General features: G+C 45.4%; 1 protein-coding gene across 2 annotated transcripts in view; it reads left to right on the top strand.

Annotated features, from left to right (window-relative positions):
- The window catches only part of LOC142771612 (uncharacterized), a 50,219-nt gene extending 23,296 nt beyond the window's left edge, over positions 1-26,923 (top strand). Inside the window, exons 10-19 of one of the 2 annotated variants that reach the window (XM_075873321.1) lie at positions 2,579-2,763; positions 4,150-4,363; positions 9,890-9,943; positions 10,530-10,666; positions 12,228-12,319; positions 13,896-13,996; positions 14,418-14,569; positions 17,151-17,261; positions 22,899-23,015; positions 25,859-26,923. In XM_075873321.1, coding sequence (XP_075729436.1) covers positions 2,579-2,763; positions 4,150-4,363; positions 9,890-9,943; positions 10,530-10,666; positions 12,228-12,319; positions 13,896-13,996; positions 14,418-14,569; positions 17,151-17,261; positions 22,899-23,015; positions 25,859-26,070 — 1,375 coding nt within the window. In that variant the 3' untranslated portion in view covers positions 26,071-26,923. The remainder of the gene's footprint in view (positions 1-2,578; positions 2,764-4,149; positions 4,364-9,889; positions 9,944-10,529; positions 10,667-12,227; positions 12,320-13,895; positions 13,997-14,417; positions 14,570-17,150; positions 17,262-22,898; positions 23,016-25,858) is intronic. The other variant, XM_075873322.1, reaches the window with a different exon arrangement.
- Positions 26,924-27,168: the final 245 nt, after the last annotated feature.

The raw sequence follows: 27,168 nt of genomic DNA on the forward strand, positions 1-27,168 counted from the left end.
AACAGAGCGCGGCCGTCGATCAACTGATCATCGTTCGGACGCGCCCTGTTTTATACATCAGACGTTGAACTTTCCAGGCTTATCAGTGGTGGTCGCAGCAACTCTGAAATAATCATGAGTGTTCACTTCTTGTGCGCACTTCTTGTTCACAACTAACTTGAATAGTCTTGAACACTGAGACGTAATCTGTGCCGAGGATTACTCATACACTTTGTGGGTTTAAACCGAGATACTACCAAAATAGCACTTGTGGCAATATTGTCATGAGTGCTAATTGTTTAGCTAATTGATTGCTATGCATTGTGAAAGAAACTCAGGCGTGCAAGCGGGTACAGTAGTGAGCCTGGCAGCTGGAACTCCCAGTGGAAGTCTATCTACACGAAATTATCTGCGCATGCTCGTCAGCGACAGCGCCTTCCTTTAATCTTCAACCGTGCAGGCCAGGTATACGTGAGAGAAATGTTTAAGCAACGCAATTCTTCTTCATACAAGGCAGCGGATGTCTAGTTCACCCACACACTACCACTAATAATGACAAGCCGGGCCTCAACCTTTACACGCGCGTCTTCGTTCTCGTGTCTTTATAAAACGGCACGTCAATCGAGCATTGGTATGCATTTGCAATAGAGAAAATGCTACGAAAGACTACATGGTAGTCCTCCTGCCTCTTACGTTCTATTAATCGTCGACTTATAGAACGACCTGTCCAGCCTATGTAAAGATGTCCACCTTTTAAAGAAACTTGATAAGGTAGACGCCCCGCCGCGGTGGTCTAGTGGCTAAGGTACTCGGCTGCTGAACCGCAGGTCACGAGTTCGAATCCCGGCTGCGGTGGCTGCATTTTTGATGGAGGCGGAAATGTTGTAGGCCCGTGTGCTCAGATTTGGGTGCATGTTAAAGAACACCAGGTGGTCAAAATTTCCGGAGCCCTCCACTACGGCGTCTCTCATCATATGGTGGTTTTGGGACGTTAAACCCCACATATCGATCAATCATTATTGATAAGGTAGACCAGCCTATACTGTGTTTCGCGAAGTACATGTCTGTACCAGTTTATGAGTATTTAACCTCGTCTGCGTGTTTGCGAGGGGACGCATATTTTTTACGGATAGGGCGATGTGATTGGCACATAGCGCCAACGTTGGGGATGGTTCATCGCGGGAGAACGGTGAAGATTGATCGACCGTAGGTGCACAGAACATTAACAGCAGATGTTTTCTGGGGCTGGGCTTGATGACACATGAGGGTCCACGCCGCTAATGCCATGCTCTTGTTTCCAGATACCCCCATAGATGGCGTTACTAACTTGGTCGTGGACGAAGTGGTAGCGACACAGTGGCTGTGTTCCAATTCTAAGACAGAGTCGTAGACAGTCTACGGAGACAGCTTAAAAGACAACACTGAGTCTAAGTTGTCTGAGAAATGGAACATGTCTGGACGGTTTCTACATGACGAGACGCCACCTCGCGTCGAGAAGAGAAAGCTAAAATAAACAATTGTAACTGTTGATTCCTTAGCTTATTTCGAGTTAAAATATGAAAAAAACTTGAACTTTACTCACACTGACTGTGTAAAGAAGTGTTTGCTTGGGCGAAGACGACAATTCCGGCGAGATCCGAGCTATCCGAGAAATTTGCTGAGCCGACGTCTTGTTTGCACAGCAAAGTAGCTTGCATCGTATTTGTCTACAATGCGGTCTTCTAGAAGCTGACCATTTGCCGGCTACGTGAGAATTGGAATCGGACTGTAGATGGCCGCCGTTCACTTAGCTGTATATTTAGCAGTCTACGGTGAGTATTGGGTACACTCAGTGAATTGGGCGAGGGTGGCTTGATCGTGAATAAGGACTAAACTCACCATGGCAGCGGTGGGCGTGGCAGGAGCCGCTGCAGTTTGCTTTCCCCTGCATCTCTACTTTCGAAGTAGCGTAACTACAGAGAGCCACACAAAATCACAGAAAATTACAAGAAAGTATACCATCTCCCGCTAAAGGGAACCATTGTGGATGCGAAGTAGCTGAGAGATGGTTCGCTTTATAGCGGGAGACAACTGGCGCTGGCGTCGACGCTGGCGCTCGTCGTCGCGTTGCGCAGCAGAGTATGAGGTGCGCGCTTTCTGTCATTTTACACCGTGGAACTACCATGTCGCTCCCAGTGTAGTATGTAGCCATCGAGCCACCCGTCATGCGCCCCTCTCTGTAGAGTAGAGGATTCCTAGATGAGAGAGAGGGGGAGGGGTGCGCATGCGCGGTAGGGGTGTGGGCGCTACGTGAAGGGAGAAAGGAAAATGCGTAGGATAAGAGAGAGGAGGGCACGCCTATGCGCAGTGGTGGGCGGACGCCACGGGAAGGACGAGGGAGGGACACATCCCCGCCATAAGATGCTTCACATCTAGAACACAGGACACTCTTAGCTCATCTGTTTTTTTTTTTTGCAAATTTCACACTGGGTGTAATTGCCACTATCCTGTCTGCCACTAGCTGCTATCCTGTCTCCTTTTCGTTTTCTGAGTTCGGTATTTTATTGGCTGGATATATTTTTTCTGGTATAATTGAAATAATTTCTTCATTGCCTTGCAGGACTGGATCATATCGCCCGTTGTCCAGGGCGATCCGCGAGCTCCAGTTTCCGGCCATGATTCCACCGCTCGAGGTGTTCTGCCCCGAGGTCGATGAGTGTCCCACGCGTCCCGTGATCATATTCGAAGAACAGTACGACTGCTTCAGTGATATTTGTCCACTGTGCGGAATCTCAAACCACGACGGTGAGGATTGACTCTGAAGGCATCCTTCCGTATTTCGGAGCATTATTCGACGCTAACCTATAAAATTGGCCAATAATGATGCCCCAGAAGCTTATTTTTCAAAGCCTACTGGAAAGCTATAGTTTTGGTGACCTTTCTCGAAAGGCATGTGCGAAATCGCTTTTTTTTTCGTATCGTATGTCATCTATTCTTCTTTCATGTCTTGCTGCTTAGTCCCAATACCATAACCTTCAAATAAAATGGAGAGAATAATCAGTGATGACGCCGATAAACGTACATAATTAAATAATTATTAATTAAATAATTAGCCAAATCATTATTAGAAACGTGATTGTCAGGACCATAATAAGTATGCACAGAAATATTAAGACCATATACCTACGAGAATAGTTATTCGTCCAGCCTGACACACATGCCTACGTTAGCCAAGTCAATGAACTGAGGTGTAGTGAGTTATTATCGTGCGCGTCCACGAAACCTTGGACATTCATGCATCAAGAGACGGCGTTCTTCGCCACCTCTGGATCAGTTTTGGTAGAATGACCCGTCATCCTTGCACCCCATATTTAATGCAGCGCAAAAGCCTGGAGCACAAGACAAATTAGACAGCAGGGCAAGACCCTGCGCTGCGGCCTTCTTTGTCTTGTATTTCCGTCTTTTGCTCTGCTTTAAACAGCGAACGCTAACAGTCTCACCGAGTGTAATGGTGGATTCGAAAGGCAGATTCGGAGCACTCCCGGTAGCAGTTTCTTCTGCTCCTTACGGAAGAAACGTGTTTCACTAGCAAATTGAAAGTGCTCCCTGTATGCTTCATTAGCAGATACGGAGAAGCAACGCCACCAGGTCCACTCCACGGAGCAGATCTCTACACCGCGAAAAGCGTCCGATTCGAGGAAAAGTCGCAAGCGCCCTGCGCGTGCGCAGAGCTTCATCTGAATTCTCCACAACCTCCGAAATCAAATCTGCCATTAAAATTCCTCATTACGTAATTTGCACTTACCTGCACCAACGCAGCCTCTATAGGAGCCACTAACCTCACACGCTGTCTCTAAAGCTCTAGTCACACCACGGACTCACGTGATTGCGGACAGATCAGTCACGTGACATGCGACGTGATTCTGATCCCTACCCAGCCAGCATTCACACGACAGGGGATGATTCATGCCAGAAGCGAGGATTTCGGCATTATTGATCCCCAAGGATCCCGAATATGATTTCGGATCTTCCGTTGTTTCACAAATCGCTCCGCGCGAACCGAAGTGAGGACGCTAAAACGGGTGACGTATGGTGACGTAGTACGCGATCCCCGGGTTCGTATCGCGATTTCGTCCGTCGTGTTAGTACGGCTTAACGTGAGCCCCATCCGCACTGTCTTACGAATTGCAGCAGGGTCTGAGGCGCACGTGGGCGGCCAATCCAGCGTCGCCCATGGCACCGGCGTGGCGAACGCTGCGGTCCACACTCCACACAGGACGGCGGACAACGCGAATCCTCTGCTGTACTGCACGCCCATGCTTTTCACGGACTCGACGGTGGAGGACGCCGAGGCAGCGCCGGTCAGGAACAAGCCGGTCGAAAGCGACAAATCGGCCCATAAAAGGTGTCTATAGTTTCATCTCTATTTACAAATATCTCACTGGCTCCACGCCGGGGTGTTATATTGGAAGTTTGAAGTTTATTTTCCCAATAGACTTACACATTTACATTTTTTGAAAGCCACACCAGAGATACGGTATGTGACGTGGAATGTGGTAAAAAAAAAAAGCTGCGATACAAACGCAGCTTGACTAGCCCCCACATCCCAACAAGACAAGGAAGAAAAAGTGGCAGTATTCATGAGGTCAACTAAACAAGTAAAGAGACACAAATACATAGTTGAATGTGACACAATTTGAAATATTTCATACATGTAGACAGGATCGCACTCGTTAAAAAAATTACGAGAAGTAGAAAGGGGCGAAATACAATTTTTTTTTTCTGTCTTAAGACATGTAGCTAACAATAGATTGGTCATGATCTGTCGCGAAAGAAGGCGCAATCGCTGCAATGAAAAACTGAATTTATTTAGAATCTGTGGAAGTGAACTTTTCAGCACTTGTAGACCATAGTTTGTTTGGCGTCGGCATCGAGCTCTGTCTCGTAGGTCAGGGCTACACATTACCTTTTAGCAAGAGTACAAAAATAGACAAAAACAATTATATATAACAGGTGCTATACAGTATAGCAAAATGCGAGAGATAAGGTTTGTAATACAGGAATAATGAAATATGCATCTTTTACTGTGTATTTCTTGTGCATATTTGAGTACTGATGATGTTCGAATGCTGACCCGAAGGTCGAGGGTTCGATTCCGGCTCCGGTGTTCGCGTTTAGATGTAAGCGAACTGGCTAGATGACCGTATACGCTTAGATTTAGGTACATGTGAACGAACAGCGAACGGTCCAAACTGTCAGAGCCCTCCACTACGGCGTTTCTCATAACCTTATTTTGGTTTCGGAACGTAAAACCCCAGCAGTTGTTGTTATCGTTATTATCAACAGACCTATACGGCAACGCCTATGTGCGGAATGGGAAATTCATGTACCGATTCGCCCAAAATGAAAAAAAAAAAACGGGTCGGAAGCATTGCGCTCACGTATTCTTTTTTTTTTGTGCGCTTACGAATCTAAATCTTACCTTGTTCTTTGAAGTTCACGTTGTTGGGCTAGTCGGTTCCTGTTCAATCAAGAGCCACAGATGCGGCTGTTTTGCGCAAAGAAATAATGAAGCAGGGACACCGCTGGTCGAAAGCTGTTAATGCTTATCACATAAAAGCAGGAGGCTCATTATGCATTAGTGACACCTAATTGTTCCTGTTGCAAATTTTGTAGAGGACGAGGAGCAACATTATCATCATCGGGGATTAGAGGAGGGCATTCGAAATAAAGAAGAGGTCAACGGGTGGGCTTTGCCATGAGGACGGTGGCTCGGCCTTTTCTCCACAAGATTTTGGTGCCGAAACCCGGGAAACGGGACATTCAGAAGTGAGACTAAGCGAAGTTTACGACTTTCAACCGCATTTGAAGCCCGGGGGACTGTCCTGATGCCGCCGTTGGTTTAAGCTCATGTGCGAAGCCAAACTGTTCTCGAGAACCAGATGAAGAAGCACGACACCTCGACATTGCTTAAGACTTCGTGCTGGGAAGCGTTGCCTCGCCGCGGTGGTCTAGTGGCTAAGATACTCGGCTGCTGACCCGCAGGTCGCGGGTTCGAATCCCGGCTGCGGCGGCTGCATTTCCGATGGAGGCGGAAATGTTGTAGGCCCGTGTGCTCAGATTTGGGTGCACGTTAAAGAACCCCAAGTGGTCGAAATTTCCGGAGCCCTCCACTACGGCGTCTCTCATAATCATATGGTGGTTTTGGAACGTTAAACGCCACATGTCAGTCATGTCAGTGCTGGGAAGCGTTGGTGATGAATACTGTACGTATACTGCGACTTCACCTAGTGATGTGACCAGCCAGTGATTTCTCACGTTTCCGACACTGGACTGGATAATGGAGGCCCTATTCGCAAGGCGGAATGAAGTGCGTGAGGCCGTCACAGAAGCCATCGCCAACATTGAACGTTTGATACATGTAGAGCGTCCATCACTAAGTGAGTTACGAGATAGTCATAGAATTTTGATTGAGCATTACGAGCTTTTTAAAGAAATCGACAAGGATTCGCGTTGTATCAGTAATTTATAAAAAGGGTGACAGAATTCAATTGGGAAATTACAGGCCAATATCTATACTACCAATATTTTCAAAACTGTTTGAAAAAGTTATTCATAAGTGCTTCGTGAGCTTTGAATCTAAGCATTCCCTAATTAGCGACTCTCAATTTGGTTTCAGAAAACACTGTTCGACAGAGCTCGCGTTGCTGGAACAAAAAGAACACATTTTAAAGGAACTTCACAAAAATAAAATAGTTATTGGGATCTATGTCGACTTTACGAAGGCTTTCGACTTAATAAACCATGAACTATTGCTGCGCAAGTTAGAGCGTTGCGGATTTCGTGGACATGCATCTGCACTCGTAAAATCTTATCTTGAATTCCGTAGGCAGGCAGTTGTTGTAAACGGATTCTTATCCGATACACGGCCTGTTCAGTGTGGCGTTCCACAAGGCAGCATTTTGGGCCCGTTTCTTTTTAACATGTTTATAAATGATATTGTGCAGACTATACCCTTCGCAAAAATTGTATGCTACGCTGACGACACGAGCATATTTCTAGCTGGAGATAATATAGGCGAGTTGACAGAACAAGCAAATGACGCCCTAGACAAACTTGATAACTGGACACGAAAGAACGCATTACAGATAAACAGCTCAAAAACTAAAGTTGTCATCTTTAGAGGAAAAAACAAAAAAGTCACATTAACAAGAGATATATGTTTTCAGCGTATTCCCCTAGAAATAGTGCCATCGATTAAAACATTAGGAGTTATGATAAATCAAAAACTGTCCTGGGACGACCATGTAAGCTATCTTGGTAGCAAGCTGTCGCAGATAATAGGCATTGTTTACAGAAAACGTGAGATGCTGCCACTGAACGTGATGATCCTAATCTATCAGTCTTTATTTTATTCTCATCTAAACTACTGTCACTTAGTCTGGGGTACCACGACACAAGAAAACCTAAACAAATTACACGTCCTACAAAAAAGCTTCTTACGCGTAATGGAAAACCTTCCTCGCTGGCACACAACAACCGAACTTTTTACCAAACACAAAATTGTGCGGGTAACTAAATTATATGAGTATCGTCTTTGTCATTCCTTCAAGCGTGAAATCAAGTATAGTACATTTCTACTTCGTAAGATTGCTCTGCTAGAGCCGCGAAAACATATATGCAGAACAAGAAATACAGATATATGGCACGTTCAAACATACAGAACAACTTACGGCACGCAAACCCTGAAAAACCAGCTTCCGCGACTGCTCAATAGCTTCGCAGCTAAAAACGCACCCCTTGAAACATTGACAAATAAAGAGTTGTTATCATTTTTTCTTTCATAATTCCTGTTATCTGTTTGCTCGCGATTTCTGTGCCTTAAAAGTGTACTTCCTTGTATTGTGTCTTTCATTTTTCTTTTTCTGTTATATTATGCACATTTGGTTGTGTTATATTATGCACATTTGGTGAATCCTTGCTGTTCGCCAAGTTAGGGGTCAGCAGCTCAGTCAAGCTGTACGATCATCGGATTTTGCAGCTTTTACTGCGGGCCCCTATCATCATGTACACAATGATGATGAAATAAACGTATTATTATTATTATTATTAAGTAGAAGACACAGTTCATATCAATTGCTTGGAAACTGAGATGAGCGAAGCAGAGCTTTATGAACACCAGATAACTGTAGCCAAGTTCAGAGTGGAATGTAAGATCGCGGATGTATTAAATGCTCGCTTGGAGGCCATGAGGCAAAGACTTAGGACAGCAGCACAAGCTAACGTGCACTCACCAGCTGTGGCGCCGTCATCTAGCCTCTGCTTATCCAGTAGCGATCTCGCACTACGGAAGCTAGACGACTCCGACTCACGACGAACGGCTGAACGTGCTGGAAGTTGAAAGGTCGCCGATTTCACCACCGTAACAAGCATCCAAGTATGCACAGAACCGCTACTTTAAAGAAACTGGCCCACGCGTTGAGAACTCCCGTCAGCGTACACTGTATACGAATGAAGCAAAGGACACGACAGTTACAACAACTCAAGTGCATATGGTGGAGGTACTAAGTTGTATTAATGAAAAGCTGGAAGCCGTTGAAGATCTAAAAGGGCATTTATGCGATATTAGTAATGGGTGCAAGCCAAAGCCAACTGATTCAGATGTGTTAAAGTCCTCGCAGCCACGCGTAGAAATGTCTGACAGAAGCAAATCAAGGTGCATTAAAGCGAAAAGAAGCAACAGAAAAATTGCGAGGGCACAGAAGCCATGCTGCCTGTATTAGTCCTAAGAGCTCTGCGAGTAAGCTGCAAATATCATGGCAGAGAAAAATGCGGACCGTACAAAATACCTCACTGCCGATTAAGTATATCGAGACAGCACCACAGTGCTGAATGAAGCAATAAAGTCCAGGGTGGAGGCAGAAGGATGGTGCTTCCAACGTCAACACAGCAAAGGCAACAAATTCAAAAGCAAAACTTCTCAAAATAGGCTACACTGGAAGCTCGCAGAAGAAACCGTGTTTCTGTCAACGAAACCCGATCATAGAGAGTGCGAGTTCACCGAAAGCGATGCGTTCGAAGGCACGTATATGGAACAAGCGTTGGACGTACCGTTGGAAAATCCGGCGCAAGAGCAAACACGGATTGTTCCACGTGGATTGATTTGGACCTCATACTATTAGTGAAGAACATTGTATATTTAGTGTTTATAGCAACTGTGATATGGTTCATCACAAGGCCACTCTGGGGGGGGGGGGGGGCATGGAGGATGTTGAAAATTGTGTAGAGGGCGAGGAGCGACATTGTCATTATCCGGGAATTAGATCATTGTTCGGAATGAAGAAGAGGGGTGAGCTGCACCACGGGGACGGTGCGCTTGACCTTTTCTCCACAACAGTTCCTTTCGAAGGCAGAGAGCACGTTTTTGGATGGCAGGTTTTGATTAACATGGTATCCGTTTGATGTGGGCCTTTCCCTTTTTGCGCACCTCTAAACTATGTTTGTGGTGCACTGAGCGCGTTATCTGTGCGATTTCTGCCTTGCTGTCCATATATATATATATATATATATATATATATATATATATATAACGCGGCGGTAATTTTGGAATAAACAGTCGAAAGTTCGCGCTCCCTTTGAACCCTTCCCAAATACTTCGCGTGAAATACCTGCACCTGTGGCCTCTAATTGTCCTGCTCTTTGCTCGTGAAAAACTGGCACACTGTTTGTAAGTGCAAAACCGAAATGTTCAGCAAATTTATCTATCAGAACATCAGATGTTCATCTGTTCGGCTAAGATGATTCACCGATGAGACTACCGGCACGTAAAAAATGCGGGAAATAACCAACTACGCGGGGTTGTATGTTCCTCCAGTCGGAGTGTTCGCGGCATTCTACGCTGTTGACCGACGATATTTGTTTTTCGTTTCAGGTTTTTAAAACTCAAGAACCGTATCAGCGTTTACAAGGGAACGGATTGGATCATGTAAGCGAAATAGCGCTTCAGTCTCGGAAAACAAGATTTTCTGCATGTTGTAGGGTAAAGCTTTCATGGCGAATTTTTCTATATTAGAGGAAAATTGTGTTGTGACAAGCAGTTTGGGAGACTTAAAGGAACGCGATTTCTCATTTTATTACACGCGGAAAGCCTTTAGCTTCTTGTTGAAATGGGAGGAGGGGCGTAAGCTATCATTTGTAGGTCTAATTACGACGATGCATAGAGTTTCACACCAATTAACTTCAAAAATACAAAATTTTACAGCCTCTCATATATTACCTTTATTTAGCAATACCGGCTCGTATTGGCGGGTTGTTCGCGAGTGTCAGTCTGATGGTGGCTGTCTGCTGTTATAACAAAAGAATTAAAGTTTTATAAAATTTGATTTTATTAACTTTGTGGGGTGCTGCACACCTTTGCTTGACATCAATAGATGCTCCTCGCATCACATTGATTTCCTTTAAATAAAGCAGCAAAGAACATGTCTTGTTTAACGATGGCCTCCGTTATTACCGCTGCCGGAGCTGATCGCGGGGGCTGTAGTGTTTGATCTACATTCAATCCGAATGCGCAGGCCGGAACCGGAGTTTGTCGGTCTCGCCGATCGGACGCTCGTGTTCCGGCAGCTCCAGGGAAGCTGCGAGTCAATAGGAGCCGTCTACCGAAGTTCGGAGCCAATCCACTTTGTCGTGTTCGTCAATGGTCTCGGAGGTATGCGTGTGACGCCTGCCTGTCTCCCACGCGACATACTTTTGATACGTTACTCCTAATGCAGCGGTTCCATTTTCGGTGTATAGGCATAGGATCCGATATCCCGGCTGTGGCGGCTGCATTTCCGATTGAGGCGGAAATGTAGGCCCGTGTACTCAGATTTGGGTGCACGTTAAAGAACCCCAGGTGGTCAAAATTTCCGGAGCCCTCCACTACGGCGTCTCTCATAATCATATGGTGGTTTTGGGACGTTAAACCCCACATATCAATCATAGGATCCGATAATAAAAAAACAGTTCTGCAGATTCCCGCTGGGTGGCGCAAGGGTTATGGAAAAGTACACTCAGCTGTTTCAGGCACTATGTCGCAAAAAATCCGTAAAGTTTGTCAGAAAGGGGGCTTGTTAGTTGACAAAAAAATCGCCCTGGTCCAGGGTTCGACTCCGGAAGAACGCTTTTCCAGTGAAGTCCACATAAGCTGTGCTAACGAGGAAGCGTCCTATAGCCAGTACTAAGGGGAGTGACAGTGGCCAACAACTGGGTTAAAATTGTCAGTCTCTATTTCAAACCCAGGACCAGTACAAGTTTTAGCCAAGTAAGAGGCTTTCCTGCTTAGAAATCCTTAGGCATATTGATTTCCCTGTGTCTTTACGTATTAAACTGGTAGTAGGTAGTTTACCCTTTCAAGACTAGCTAATGCCTACCCAAGAATCGCTTGGCCGACTTGAATTGGAACAAAGTAAGTCCAGTCACATGTGTGACCGCGTTAAGTCTTGCACATATTTTTTTTATTTTTAAGAGTGAGCTGCTTGGTTAAATAGCAACGCCGAACATCAGCATAAGCCATGATCCGCAAATACAGGGAAGCTTGCAAAGAAACTCGCTTTGAAACGAATGATACCCATCCAAACGTGCCTCTGAACTGTGCCTTCAGAATATTTTACATACGGGTAAACATGAAACCCGACGTCTTTTTACACGGCCACACGTCTGGATACATCTAGTTACATCCGTAAGCCGATGATACCGGTTACGCCGAATCGGAATGTAATCAAACCCCTGAATGTCATTGAACCCGTCACCAGCTGTTACCATATAAATGATATCAGGATTTAATTAGATTCGTAACCAGATGTTACCGGATGAACCATTGTGCTGCAATGACCAGTTACATCTTTAACCGGATGTAACTGGACGTTTTCTTACACGGCCATTTATACGCCCGGGTACATCCAGTTACATCCGTAGCCGAACGTTACCTCATATACTGGATCAGGATGTAACCGAATCTGTAACTGGCTGTTACCGTATGCAGTTTATCAAGTTGTAACCGATTCCGTAACCAGATGTTACCATATGTAGTATATTTGCGCTACAACGCTTCGTTACATCTGTAGCCGCATGTAACAGGAGGTTTTCTTTACATTACTTTCGAAGTGGCATGCGGAGTACTGGAGACTTGAAGCTAACTATAGTTGCAGTTAACTATAAAGTGAGGCTAAAGCACGAATTTCTCATTGTGCTGAGAGTCTGTAGATGTCATCACTTCATTTCTTTCCAAGGCAAAAGCAGCGACTTCTTCTGGGCTAAGAGATGGATGAAGCTATTGATAGGCGCGCCCAAACATATCCTCATCTGGTCCCAAGCCAACGAGGTAAGCTTAACCATTTCGCCCAGAAGAGTTTTGATTGGTTGGCCGCACGCGAAGATGAGAAACCTAAGAAAGAACTCACACTGTCTCTATTGCACTTGTCTGAGACAGCAGACTTTCTTCCCAGTCAATTGTAGTCACTCCCTCTCCCGCATAGGCTTCCTGCGCTCAGCGTTTTGTATGGCTTCCGGGATCTCAGAAAGCCTCAGAGGCTTTCTGCACCTCACGGGGGTTCGCAGAGCCTTCAAGACCGGCTCGCCTTTGACCAAGCGACGATGTCACGCGATGATGCCATCGTGTGACGTCACTAAATTTGGTCACCTGTGACTTTATGCTGACGTGATGTGATGGCATCGTGACGTGATGACGATATTTTTTTCCCCATCCATCGTGTTGACGCCTATGGTCTCTTTTTGGGTTCGATAAGGCATTTAAAGGGCCACTCACCAACACGCGTTTCAGGTTGACGGGCTGGTTTTCCACTCTCCTTCACTACGCTTTACACACGCGATGCATCCTCCTCTGCCCTTAGATTGTTGAAAACACGTGAACAATGTCAGCACTAAGCCTATCAGAATTTCGTGCTTCTCGAATTCATGCTGTTATTGCCGCTTTTGCTGTTTCAAACACACAAAGTTAATTAATAACTTATTTAAATACTCTCAATACCATTTGCGGCGTCACACAGAAAAGCGGTGTTGTAAGTCAGATGACAGTCTAGAATAATACATGATCAGGGTTTCTGGAGATGTAGGAAGGAAGGTGGTTCCATTTAGATGCAGTCTTAGGCACGTAGGAATGGAAGTAGATGTTCGTATAGCAAAATGGCGCATGAACTTTGAAGTTGTGGTCAATGCTAGATGAAAAAGAAGGGGGCGAGAATAATGTGTGTTTTAGTTCAGGATTTTCAAAAAAAATTCTGGAAGAAGAATATATGCAGGCCTGCTTCTTTCTGTCAGAAAAGGTATGGAGGTCGTGATAGTTTTATTGTTGAGATACTAGCAGTGCGAGAGTAATTAGTGACGGTGAAACAAGCTGAACGATTCTGAATGGCTTCTAGTGCGTTAACAAGGGTGCAAGAATGCATTGATGAAGCGTACTTGAGGTAAGATCTGAATATAGTGTTTGAAATGAAGTGTGGCTGATTGATCCTGCACGATATTCATTCGATACGAAGAAAAACGGATGAGCGGCAGCATGGCAAAGCAGTGTAGGAGACAAATTACATTTGATATTTTGCTTATGGGCCGATCGAGAGCATCCCCGCTACTGTAAGCGTCAGAGAAGTGTGCTAGAACGACAAGAAATATCAGGAGGGAATGTCGCGTTCGTTTTTGCTTTTGTATTTTGAGAACCTTGTGAGTGGCTCTTTAAAGCTTCCGCCTTCACAACAGGCGATGCAGGAACGCGGGGTTGTTTTTAAAGACAAGGTGGCAACCACTGCCTGTGAGGATTTTCTTTTTGATGTTAATTTCTATTCCCACATCGCTCACGTGAATACGGACATGCCGAATATATGGTAGTGTTAGAAAAGGGTGCTGGAATTTGAACTGTTTTTTTTTATCCTGTTGTGTTCTAGCAGGAGCAGACGTTTCACGAAATATCTGTTTGCGGCTTGAGATTGGCTGTTGAGGTGGCATCCTACCTCGACAACATAGGAACGACCGATTTCAAGCTCAGGTGAGAAATGTAAATCAACTCACTCATCGATTTGTTCTCTTCGTTTTGCTTCGTTTATTAAGGCGTAAGGCTAGCGAGCGGTTTCGTCAGACGTCTCAATTCCTGTGTGTCCTTCTCCGTTACTACGGTATTACCAAATGAAAACGACATACCGATACGCCCTGATCGCTAGTCTTACCGTTTTCCAATTCCTAATGTGCCATTTGTCATCCTATTGTGTGATCCTAATGTCCCATTGTCATCCTAATGGGTCAACCTAATGTGCCATTGTCATCCTAATATGTGATCCTAATGTGGCATTGTCATCCTAATGCGTGATCCTAATGTACCATTTGTCATCCTAATGTGTCATTGTCGTCCCAATGTGACGTTGTTATCCTAATGTAAACTTCGTACCCTGTCATTGCTTCTTGTTTTTCAGCTTTATCGGTTTCTCCCTGGGATGTGTCATAGTGCGCGCCGCCCTCACATGCCCCCAAATGAGACCGTACGTGAAGAATCTTCACACCTTCTTTTCCATAAACGGTCCGCACCTCGGCGTTGCGTACGTCAAGAACAGGTTTCTCAGGTTTCGTAAGTGTCCACCATTCCTATGCATCTCGCAGTTTCTCGCAAGTGTTACAGGTGGTCGAGAATTGAACGGAATTTCGATGGAGGATATATGGCAGACGATCGCGTACTGTGCCACGTCAACGCACCTTGAAGGACGCCGAAGAGAAACAATGGATTTCTTTAAATTGACAAACTGAACTCTGAGAAATATTGTGCCGTATGTTTCACTATAATGAGTTCATTATTAGCGTAGAAAACGAAGGTTGAAGTTTCATTTTCAAAATTTTGCGCCGAATCTGCCACGTGGTATGTCAAAAATTCCGAAATATATTTTTCGCATTTTCGCAAGATTGGTTCCATGAAATATTCTGAAACATCGTATGTAGGTTTATGGCACTTACAGATGACAATGTGTTTCGTTTTTATTGATTAGAAGCTACGTAGAAACCAGTAAGCGCTTTCGAAATGTATGACGTCATGGTGTTTGGTGCGGCAATCTCGTGGTGGCATCTCCAGCAGCATTTGTTTTTCGCGCGTTTTCTCTCTTACCTAGCGTGGGGTAGAGGTATACGATCGGCGTTTTTGGGATTGTGAAATTGTTCTCTACTAATAAGGAAAGAAACAATGGTTTAGCTCTTTAGTGTCCTTTAAAGAACACCATATGGTAGAAATTTCTGGAGCACTCTACTACGGCGAGCCTCAGAGTCAGTTCTGACGCCATATGTTTTTATTACTCAGAGTTGGACGGAGCCCCGCTTGGTCGGGGAATAACATGAACAAATGAAAATACAGCGCTGATCCCAGTAAAATTAAGTTTATAAAAGGTGACGTTTGGTGAGCAAGACTACGTTTCTACTGCCTACGTTTCTTCGCCTACGTTTCTACTGTGATCGGCGCTGGGATAATGCAGCCGTCAAAATCTCTATATGATGTGCTCGAGCAAAACCTTTATCTGCATGTGCGTGTTTGTGTGTGTGTGCGTTCAGCACAATGTGACGGAGTGGAATTACAAACACAGCTATAGGGTTAGCGCAAACCCACTCAAGGCGCTCAGCTGGCCCATATAAGCGCACTTTCGTGGAATGGTGTTTTTTTTTTTTTTGGCTTATTTCATGAGGTATGTGACGTATATTTAGATTTTATTTTCTTGGTCCTTTCTGGCAGCGTTCATTGTAGAAACACGAATTTCCGGTAAAACTATTGACATCGTAGGCATGCGGCAGGGAAGGGGGGGGGGGGGGGCTTCCTATTCACTTAAGAGAGGGGGGAGGCGCAATATCAGCCCCCATACATTGACATAACAGGGAACGAGAGGAGGCTGCTTCGCCACGCCTCCTCCACTTCCTGAAGGGGAACTCTATGCACTCCTGCGGTGTCTGTTTGTCTGAAGTACGCTGGTGTGGTGTGACATCTCTAAGAAGGTACAAACTAGCAGATAACCACAGCTGAGCGCGCTTTGTCGAAATGCGCACACAGGCACCCTCTTCGCAACTTGACTTTGCACGACGGCACTGACGCGCAGGTCGCGGGATCGAATCCTGGCGCGGCGGCGGCTGCATTTACGATGGAGGCGGAAATGTTGTAGGCCCGTGTGCCCAGATTTACGTGCACGTTCAAGAACCCCAGGTGGTCGAAATTTCTAAAGCCCTCCACAACGACGTCTCTCATAATCATATGGTGGTTTCGGGATGTTAAACCCTACAAATCAATCAATCGATCAGGCCAGTTTTGCAGTAAAATGACGGGGTTATTTTGCGCAAATGCGGGTGCCGGTCGTCACACTGAAAGTTCTGATGTTACGTCTTAGTCTGTTAGGACTGCGCTATCGGCGTCACATGAAACGCGAACAGCTGCTAGCATTAGCTACCGTATGCCTGGCGCTCTGTCATCACGATGGACATGCGCATGTGCTTCAAAACCAGAGTGCTGCGCACCTGTCCACAAGGATGATTGGATGGTGTGCCCTGTGCCGTTTCTAATGCTTACCGTTGTTCGTGTTTCATTTGACACCGACAGTATACAGACGTAATCACACTTGCATAAGCGGCCAGCCGGCAGCTTGAGCTGCTGTTTCCTGTAGAAGTAGGCAAAAGTATGAACCTGTAATGATACTGAACATTGTCATACTGTATGACAGGTCATTGTAATATAAATGAAACATGAACTAAAGCTTGTAGCTAACGTTAGGGACCTGCTTCGGACAGCCACAGCGTCCACGTGCTCCGCCGCTATAGAGTACATAACGGATGTGTTTAAAAGCCGCCATATTAGGGGTTTAATCTTCGCACTTTGTGTCTTTAACAGCGAAAGGAACAGTGTTACATACGCATGAATATGTACGGTGGGGTTTGTGCCTAGATGTTTCGTGGCCTTGATACTTCAGATTACAATATGAAGTTACCAGAAAGAAAACATGGAGTTGTCTTACGGAAAATATAGTCTATAGAGAAGTGTTATTCCGTGTGTGAACCTTACCGGAAAGCGGACGATGTGACTTCGCTGTTTCCCTCGCGCAGCCTCTTACGGTCGCATGTGAGATGATACAGGCAGCATTCACAATACTGGTTTGGGCTTGACGAGGTTGTGTTGCTTTTGGTTCCAGAGATTTCTGTCTTGTCCAAGATACACATGAAGAGTTCGTTGAAGGAGCTCACGCTTCAGGATTCGCCGGACCTGCGCAGGTGCTACTTGTACATACTGAGTCAGGCACCAGGTGAGCTTGGCGTGCAAAAGTCCACGACCTAACGCTGAATGAATTTCGTTTCATCGGTTGCGAATGAAAGGCCAGCTGCGACTGAATGTCAGTTTGCCTATAAGTGAGGAAGTGTTGAGATTCGACTGCTTGGTACACTGACCCCACAGCTTCTGATAGCGCACAAAGATATACAAGAACGAAATACGCAATGAAGCGCTTCTTTCAATTAGTGCAAATGTATGGTAATGCACGCTAGACAACATGCTTCGGATAGCTCTCTACCAGCCGGTAAGCTGTTTACACACATATCGTAATTACGACGTTACAGTTCGATGACTACATAAACGCCCATATTCCTTTTACACATTGTTGTCGGTTTCTTTTACTAACTTTTGTCAAACAAACAAACAAACAAACAAACAAACAAACAAACAAACAAACAAACAAACAAACTGACAAACAAAATCAACCCATTGGTTTATTCTCCTCCTTTCGTTCACTAGAAAAGCTAATGATGGCGTTAATTTCATCATCATCAGCCTGGCTACGTCCACTGCAGGACAAAGGCATCTCCCATGTTCCGCCAGTTAACCCGGTCCTGTGCTTGCTGCTGCCAATTTATACCCGCAAACTTCTTAATTTCATCTGCCCACCTAACCTTCTGTCTCCCCCTAACCCGCTTTCCTTCTCTGGGAATCCAGTTAATTACTCTTAATGACCAGCGGTTATCCTGTCTACGCGCTACATGCCCGGCCCATGTCCATTTCCTCTTCTTTATTTCAACTATGATATCCTTAACCCCCGTTTGTCCCCTAATCCACTCCGCTCTCTTCTTGTCTCTCAAGGTTACACCTACCATTTTTCTTTCCATTGCTCGCTGCGTCGTCCTCAATTTAAGCTGAACCCTCTTTGTGAGTCTCCAGGTTTCTGCTCCGTAGCTAAGTACCGGCAAGATACAGCTGTTATATACCTTCCTCTTAAGGGATAATGGCAATCTACCTGTCATAATTTGAGAGTGCTTGCCGAATGTGCTCCACCCCATTCTTATTCTTCTAGTTACTTCAATCTCGTGGTTAGGCTCTGCGGTTATTACCTGCCCTAAGTAGACATAGTCTTTTACAACTTCAAGTGCATTAACTATCTCGAAGCGCTGTTCCTTTCCGAGGTTGTTGTACATTACTTTCGTTTTCTGCAGATTAATTTTAAGACCCACTTTTCTGCTCTCCCTGTGTAACTCCGTCATCATGAGTTGCAATTCGTCCCCTGAGTTACTCAGCAATGCAATGTCATCGGCGAACCGCAGGTTACTAAGGTATTCTCCATTAACTCTTATCCCTAACTGTTCCCATTCTAGGCTTCTGAAAACCTCCTGTAAGCACGCGGTAAATAGCATTGGGGAGATTGTGTCCCCCTGCCTTAAACCCTTCTTGATTGGTATTCTGTTGCTTTCTTTATGAAGCACTATGGTAGCAGTTGATCCCCTGTAGATTTCTTCCAGAATGTTTATATATACTTCATCTACGCCCTGATTCCGCAGTGTCTGCATGACGGCTGATATTTCTACTGAATCAAACGCCTTCTCGTAATCTATGAAGGCTATGTATAGTGGTTGGTTATACTCTGAGCATTTCTATATTACCTATAGTATGAATGTGGTCAATTGTTGAGTACCCTGTTCGAAATCCTGCTTGTTCCTTTGGTTGATTGAATTCTAATGTTTTCTTTACTCTGTTAGCAATTACCTTTGTAAATAGCTTGTACACTACAGAGAGCAAGCTGATCGGCCTGTAATTCTTCAAGTCCTTGTCATCTCCTTTCTTATGTATTAAGATGATGTTAGCGTTCTTCCAAGACTCTGGTACCCTTCCCGTCAGGAGACACCACGTAAACAGGGTGGCTAGTTTTTCTAAGACAATCTGTCCTCCATCTTTCAGCAGATCTGATGTTACCTGATCCTCACCAGCAGCTTTGCCTCTTTGCATGCTCTCCAAAGTTTTTCTGACTTCTTCTATCATTACTGGTGGGGTGTCGTCTGGGTTACTGCTAGTTCTTATAGTATTAAGGTCGTGGTTGTCTCGGCTACTGTACAGATCTCTGTAAAACTCCTCCGCTATTTTAACTATCCTATCCATATTGGTAGTTATTTTGCCTTCTTTGTCCCTTAGTGCATACATCCTACTTTTGCCTATCCCAAGTTTCCTCTTCACTGCTTTGAAGCTTCCTCCGTTTTTCAGAGCGTGTTCAATTCTCTCCATGTTATACCTTCTTACATCGCATACTTTACGTCTATTAATCAACTTCGAAAGCTCTGCCAGTTCTATTTCGTCTGTTGTACTTGACACTTTCATGGTTTGACGCTTCTTAATTAGGTTCTTCGTTTCCTGGGAAAGCTTGCCAGTGTCCTGTCTAACTACCCTGCCTCCAACTTCCACTGCACACTCCATAATGATACTCGTCAGATTATCATTCATTGTATCTACGCTAAGGTTGGTTTCCTCACTAAGAGCCGAGTACCTGTTCTGCAGCGACACTCTGAATTCCTGTACTTTCCCTCTCAGTGCTAGCTCATTGATTGGCTTCTTGCGTATCAGTTTCTGTCGTTCCTTCTTCAAGTCTAGGCGAATTCGAGACCGTACCATTCTATGGTCACTGCATCGTACCTTGCCAACCACTTCCACATCCTGCACGATTCCTGGGTGTGCGGTCATTATAAAGTCTATTTCGTTCTTATTTTCGCCATTAGGGCTCCTCCATGTCCACTTGCGGTTTTCTCGTTTTCGGTAGAAGGTATTCAAAATCCGCAAATTATTGCGTTCTGCGAATTCTACTAGTAGCTCTCCTCTGGCGTTTCTAGTGCCGATGCCATAATCTCCTACTGCCTGGTCTCCAGCCTGCTTCTTCCCTACCTTTGCATTAAAGTCGCCCATCACTATAGTATACTGTGTTTTTACCTTACTCATTGCCGATTCGACGTCTTCATAGAAGCTTTCAACTGAAGCGTCATCATGGCTGGATGTAGGCGCGTAAGCCTGTACTACCTTCATCTTGTATCTTTTTTTCAGTTTAATTACAATACCTACCACCCTTTCATTAATGCTATAATATTCCTCTATGTTGCCAGCTATGTTTCTGTGAATTAGGAACCCCACTCCCAGTTCTCTTCTGTCTGCCAAGCCCCGATAGCAAAGGACGTGCCCATTCTGTAGCACCGTATAGGCCTCATCTGTCCTCCTAACCTCACTGAGCCCTATTATATCCCATTTAACACCCTCTAGCTCTTCGAATAGTACAGCTAGACTTCCCTCACTAGATAAGGTTCTAGCGTTAAACGTTGCCAAGTTCAGGTTCCAATGGCGGCCTGTAGTCCAGAGATTCTTAGCACCCTCTGCTGCGTTGCAGATCTGACCGCCGCCGTAGTCAGTTGCTTCGCAGCTGCTGTGGACTGAGGGCCGTGAGTTATTTGGCGTATCCATGTGGGAGGTAGTGGCCAGATACTGCACCAGGGTGGCCAATCCTTCTCTGGTGAGGGAGTGCGTTCCCGGCGGTGGTTACCGGTGAGGCCGCACCTCAGGCCTCTTATTGTAGTTCCATCATTTCAGTATTGGTATAAATAATTTTATTTTTCCGAGCTTTTCATGACGCTTTCGTTCGTATGCCTAACTTCGTAGTTGGGCGGCATGTTTAAGTGTGTTAACACTGTTCAGAACTACAGACCACATCGTTTTACTTTTACACCCACGTTCAAAAGAAACACGTCCTTGACAGCCAGTTATCAAAATGTGGGCCCGGCCAGCGCAGGCGCCGCGGGTTTGGTTTCGTCACAGCTGATGGTGCACGGACACTGGCAGCAAGCATGCAGTCGGGACAGGTGGTCGCTGTCGTGGTCGATCACTCTGTTCATAGAGCTTAATTATAGTACTGTCGCCTAGTGAATGTTGGAGCCACACAACCTTACAATTCAGCCAGTACAGAAACGATGGTTAGAACATGGATTTTCTTGAACTTCGTTCTCTCGATTGTGCGTGACTTCATATATAGCCTATAGCCGCTTTGTTGGCACGTCAGGTTCTGCTAAAGTTGAGCAGTGCCACTTCACAATCTTGACCTTTTTAGGTTGATCAATGCAAACCAGCTCACTGAGGTTCACAAAAAGCCATTGTTTTATCTGAAAAGAAAAGTCAAAATGCAACGATAAACAAAGCCACGCGTGCGTTTCAAAACGCAAGCACGAAGGATAAGACAATCCACGCATTGTACTCATGCTTCCCATAGTGGCGGAACGATCGTAGCGCCACAGTTTTGCTCTGGTAAATATTGTAGGAAACTTTATGGCTCCGCCTGACCTGCAGCGCCCTGCTACAGATGGCTCGCCCTTACAAGCGATAGAAACTCTGGTCTATAGGCCTTTTGTGAATTGTAAACTCCGTTGCAGTTGTGTTTGAAAGAGGCCCTGCAACAATTTTTCAGCATAGAAAAGCCGCCGATAGGTATTCGAGGCTCCTGCGAACACTCGAGCGAAGCATTATAGAACAGCACACGGCCTGCAATTTACAATGGATTCTGAAAATCGGCGAGAAATAGTCTACCATTCTCTTGACAAATGATATAATGAAACCAAATGACCACGTTACAGACCAATGTCCGTGGTCATTGCCTGATTTGAGCGTCGTGAGCTGCATAGTTACCTTGGCCGCCGCGGGAGGCCACCGAGAGTCGTCTGGCGAGCCTTGCGCTCGAAGAAAAAACGAAAAAAAAAAACGGCTGCGTATCTGCGTGCTTTGCGGCAAACGTCTAAAGACACTAGTATTCTGTATGGTGGCGCTGCTTGAAATATGGACGCCATCTGGCAGTAGTTGTGCAGGGGATTGTGCAGAACTTAGGGCCACCAGCACCACATTGTCGGCAGTGTGCTTTTTCGGGCATAGCGTCACAGTTTGAGTGCAGAGTAAAAAACACTAGGGTCTATAGAATTACGCATCTACAGATTTTCTAGTAAAGGAGCACACCACCTAATACTTACGCATTGAGGTTGTGCCTCATATATGCGTAATATTTGCCTTTTGATCGACAATGTTCACTAGTACAAACGCAGCCACCAGATCAAGATGGCTGAGCGATGATCAAGTACTTTAACTTTCGTCGGGTGGGGGGTGGGGCTCAATCGTTTGACAGACACAAACACAGACAGACAGATAGACAGACAGACAGAGGGAGTGACAGATAAAGAGAGGGAGAGACAGACAGATCACAGATATACAGACAGATAGACCGAAATTTCTGCTTTCAAGTATCCCAAGAAATACTATTTTCTTTGAAACAGTTCAGGGTCGTGGCGCGCGCTGGCGAAGTGACGTAACTTTTTGCCTCCTTGTCAACCCCGTCCTTGCGTAGCTTTCGGCACGCTCGCTGGTATAAAACGAGAGATAAAGCTCTTGGAGCGTGCCACGAATTCCTGTAACTGCGCTCTTACTTGACGGATTCTAAAATTAATTTGCGGCTGTTCATTTCTGAAGCAGTGAGCTTTTTTTATCGAAGTCATTCGACTACTACTTGGAAAAACGTTGTGCGGCCAGTTGAAAGGAACGCTCTGTGAATGCTCGTTAATTATACGAAAGGATGCATCTCGAGTGACTAAGGTTTCTCGCGTTTTCGCAGGTCTTGAGTACTTCAAGAACGTCTTGCTCGTCGGTTCGTCCCAGGACAAGCTCGTTCCGGTGAATTCCTCCAACATACAGCACTGTTCGGCATCGGTTGCCGACAAGACTGTCGTAGGTGCGCTTTTGTTTGCTGTCATCATTGGTTGCTTGCTTTGCTTGAATAGTGGTTTTCGTGAGGACTAATACAAATAAATCAATGATGCAATGAATGAAATTGGCAGTTTTGCTATAAAGGCGGGGTACAATATTTTTGATATAACGACAATATAAGTATATATTTCTGAACCAATACAACCAGTAGTAATGAAATTAGCTTGAGCAAAGCAATGAGCTTGTTGAAGAAGTTTGCTAGGATGTATATTTGCGCAGAGAGAGAAAAACAACTTTACTTAATCACCGGCAAATGAAAGGGATGGGCAGTACCCCCAGTGTATAGTGTCAAGAACGGGCTTTTTGGCTCTGATAAGGTCTTTGGCCCGATAGATGGCCCGAAACTTATCCGGGGTGACAAAATTGAGCAGCGCGGCATCTCACTATGTGCTACCCTAGGCTATATCATACAAGGAAAGACTATGTTTTATTTAGTAGCAACTATATAAACCCTCTTGGCTGTTGTTTGGCGTCACCGTCATGCTCTGTATAAAGTCTAAATTGATGACAGCACATCGGTACATCGTTTGTTACACGCGCTAGTAAAAAATCATGGAAACACTGGGGATTATCACGGCTGAAGCGGAAATGAAACGAGCAGGCCATCTCCGTCGCCCATATGGTGCATGCAATAACGTCAACCCGCGTGTGCGAGGCTGGCAGTTAGGGGCAGGGTTCCTTTTAAGGGTGGGGGGGGGGGGCAAGGTACGTCGCAGGGTAATCCTCCCATTAGGTCAATGTATAACTCTGGCTTAGCCCCCCTCCTCTCCAGGCACAGCGCCTCCCCTCCATATTGTGTCAATGTGTGCTACTAACTTTGCCCCCCCCCCCCCCCCTTCTTTCTTCCTGTACACATGCCTGCGCTCCTTAAGCAGAAAGGTAGCGCGCCGGTCGTCTTTTGTCGCACAGAAGAGCGAAGGGGCATAGGTAAGGGGTAGGGAGGCGGGGATACGTCGCCGGCCATGGCCTCCGAGATTAGTCGGCGGTGCACCGTTGCTACGGCGCGCTGCCGGCTACTCTCGGAGGCCACGCGCTGGCAAACCAACTTAGAACATTGTTCATAAGGGCGTGGTAGCGACCGCTGACGCGCCTGATATCTCGACCGGCATCAGAAGACGACGGCTCATTAACTTGCTGTGCTGTCACTGCTTCACGCTGACAGGAGGGAGGAGGAGAAAAACTTTTTTTTAAACACAAGTGCCCTCGTACGATCCCACTGAGCTCAAGCGTTCAGTTCGTGGTGGTTCAAGGCGCTGGCAGCCCAGTCGGCAGCCATTATCTGCTCAAACGGGTCCTCTAAAGGACAGGCAGCAAGGAAACCGCTTTGGTCGCTAGAGCAGCCGCACGTTCTCTCGAACCGGCGTTTTGTAGAGTTCTGCGAGCACGGATCGGAAAGAGTTAGCTGCTACAGTTGCGTCGTATAACATCGCAATTAAGTGCCATCGCATTCACTGCTTCACCCTTTCTTCGAAACTGGGATTTATTCTGTTCGTGTCACAAATCAAATCAAGATGCAAGTGAATACGTTTTCTGAAATAAATTTTACCGTTCGCGTCGCTCTGGTAATCGCAATCAGCGTTCGCGTCGCTCTGGTATAAAGACGTATTTGAGGCGTCTCTTGTCACACAAAAATAATTGTCATCTGGCCTTTACAAAAACTCTGCGCTCGGCACTTTCCTATGCCGTGTCACGCTGATAGCGCGTGCCTCTTTGAGGACCTGGGGTGCTATTATGGATATTTCCGAATTCCGCCATGTTGTCAAATTCGACTATTCGTCAACTGTGATTGGTCCAGAGGGCTACTAAGACATCCCTGATTGGTTTAGAATGCCGCCATTGCGCAATTAAGCAGGGGGAGGAGTCTGACAGTGTCCGGAATAGCATCTCTGGAACACAAGTCTTGGTTTTCAGTCGTATGGGAAGGCAAGAGGAATAGACGACGATTATTATTGTGACACGCAAAGAAGCCCCAAATGCACCAGTTATTTTAGAAATATTTCTTGTACTGATACCACGTGGTAAACTACTGATCGCGATTGAGCCTGATAAGAATCAAATTGGTCAACTCTGATTGGCTCCTGTACAGGCCCTTATCCAGTACTTATTTTCGAAAGTGGGCGGGGGGGGGGGTTATTAGTATCGGACTAGTAGAGAAAACTACCCATTTTCATTTTTTCTTGTAAAAAACACCCACGAAAGTTTTGGGGGAAGGGTGTCGGGGTACTCCTGGCTGCGGCCTTGCTCCCATCTGTAGCTTGCGTGAAGCACCCAATGACGGTTGTAAAAGTGGAACTGGGTCAGGCCCCATTGCTGTCAAACGCGACCACTAGACACTGCTGTTAAAGAAAGTAAACTACATATGTCAAAACTACTCCAAAAAAGTAGATAAGTTAAATTACTAATAACAGCTGGTACAAATTGACCTCGCTCTTTCTTTTGGAAGGTAACGAAGTAAATAAAGAATTATTTTAACAAAAGTTCATCACTCTCAAGGGTTTTTAGTCATCCTGATAAACTCTGGTTAAGAACAAAAGTTTGTGCTTTTTAAAAGCATGCTTCTGTCGAAATAAAAAAAAAATGTTCTTGTGGTCAGATGTGGGAGAGGACGTGGTATGGACAGAAACTCCTCAGCCATCTTAAGTTGTGCAAATCGATGTGCTGGCTTTGAGAAGTTCTATGAAGTCGGGCTTTTCGATTACGGCACTCCAGCCAGTTTCGCTGTTAACATCATGCAGTGTCCGCGACGTTAAGTCAGTGAAGCTAAGCTAATTTTGTTATCTTAACCTGCGTCCATGCGACGACCAACAGGCAAGACGTACGACGAGATGGTCAAGAACCTCCTGGGTCCGCTGCTGAAGCGCGAGGATATAAACCTGAGGCGTTTCGACATTTTCTACGACACCGGTCGACTGCGATACCTGGAACCGGTGTTCCCGAGCTTGTCGCACGTGTGTGCCCTGATGTCAAGGAACCTGTTCGAGAAGTTCATGCTCCTCTCCGCCGCCGAGTGCTTCAAGTGAACACCGTGGAATCTTGACAGACAGGCATCGGAAGTACCTCTCGGTGTTCCACGGAACATTCCGCGTAGAAAACTTTGTATCAACAATTTATGTAGCGTTCCAGAAATTTATGCGAAAAACTACTGCGTTCTTGTGTTCTTGCAAGTTAATACGTCTCGATGTTTCATGGAACATTCCTCGCGGAAAACGTTATGAGATATTGGTAGTGTTCCCGAACGCACTACGAAAAATCGCTGCCTTCTTGGGAGTTTACTTCTTTAATTAGTTCTCGACGATATACCTTAATATGCTGCTGAGTACTTCAAGTGGTCACTGCAATATTATTTGCTAGTGAAATTGGTGACTTGCATTTGTGTCACGCCTTAATACCAACTTTTTACTGTTGCCAGCCTATATTTCTGAGTGTAGTATATGAAAGCATTAAAGTTTTTTTCCCCTTTCCTCAGTAAGCGAAGACTAAAGGTCGCATGAGTAAGTGTAGGACGTCAGTGTTTTTTTTTTGTTCGCAGTGTTCATAGCATCATGAACCGCACTGCACGTCTGTATATGAATGTTTGTTTACGCATCCTGCAACTTTTATGTTGCAAAATATTTGTTTATTTGTAATACAGTCAGTCGATTTTGTCCACGCCTTCTGAAGCCGGTGCGAGCCGTACTTGAAGGACAACATCAGCTGCAAAAGTAAAAAAAAAAGGGTGAACTTGTTGGCTACTTGGTTTAACATATCTTGCAAGATAGCGTGATACAGCGCGATAGATGAGGACAACAGAGGCACAAGCACAACAGATGATGCGCTGACTGGCAACTGAACCTGTATTGCAGTGAATAACGTAAATAAATGCACACCCACGTATCAGCTCTCGTCAATAAAATCAAGCACATGAAAAATAACGATCATCAAAAACGTCAAAAGTAAGGGTGCAAACGGACGCCGATGTTAGAAAATTAGAGCAGGTGACGTCAATTGCGAATTTGATGCAGCAGCAGATTGGCACGCATTTTTTTTTGTCGGATAACAAAACTAATGGAGCGCTTACACGTTCTTTTTTTTTTACCCGAGCAATCCTGTGAGCCTCGATTATCTCTCGCGTTAATTGT

Source organism: Rhipicephalus microplus, chromosome 9, assembly GCF_043290135.1.
Source record: "Rhipicephalus microplus isolate Deutch F79 chromosome 9, USDA_Rmic, whole genome shotgun sequence".
Lineage (NCBI taxonomy): Eukaryota > Metazoa > Arthropoda > Arachnida > Ixodida > Ixodidae > Rhipicephalus > Rhipicephalus microplus.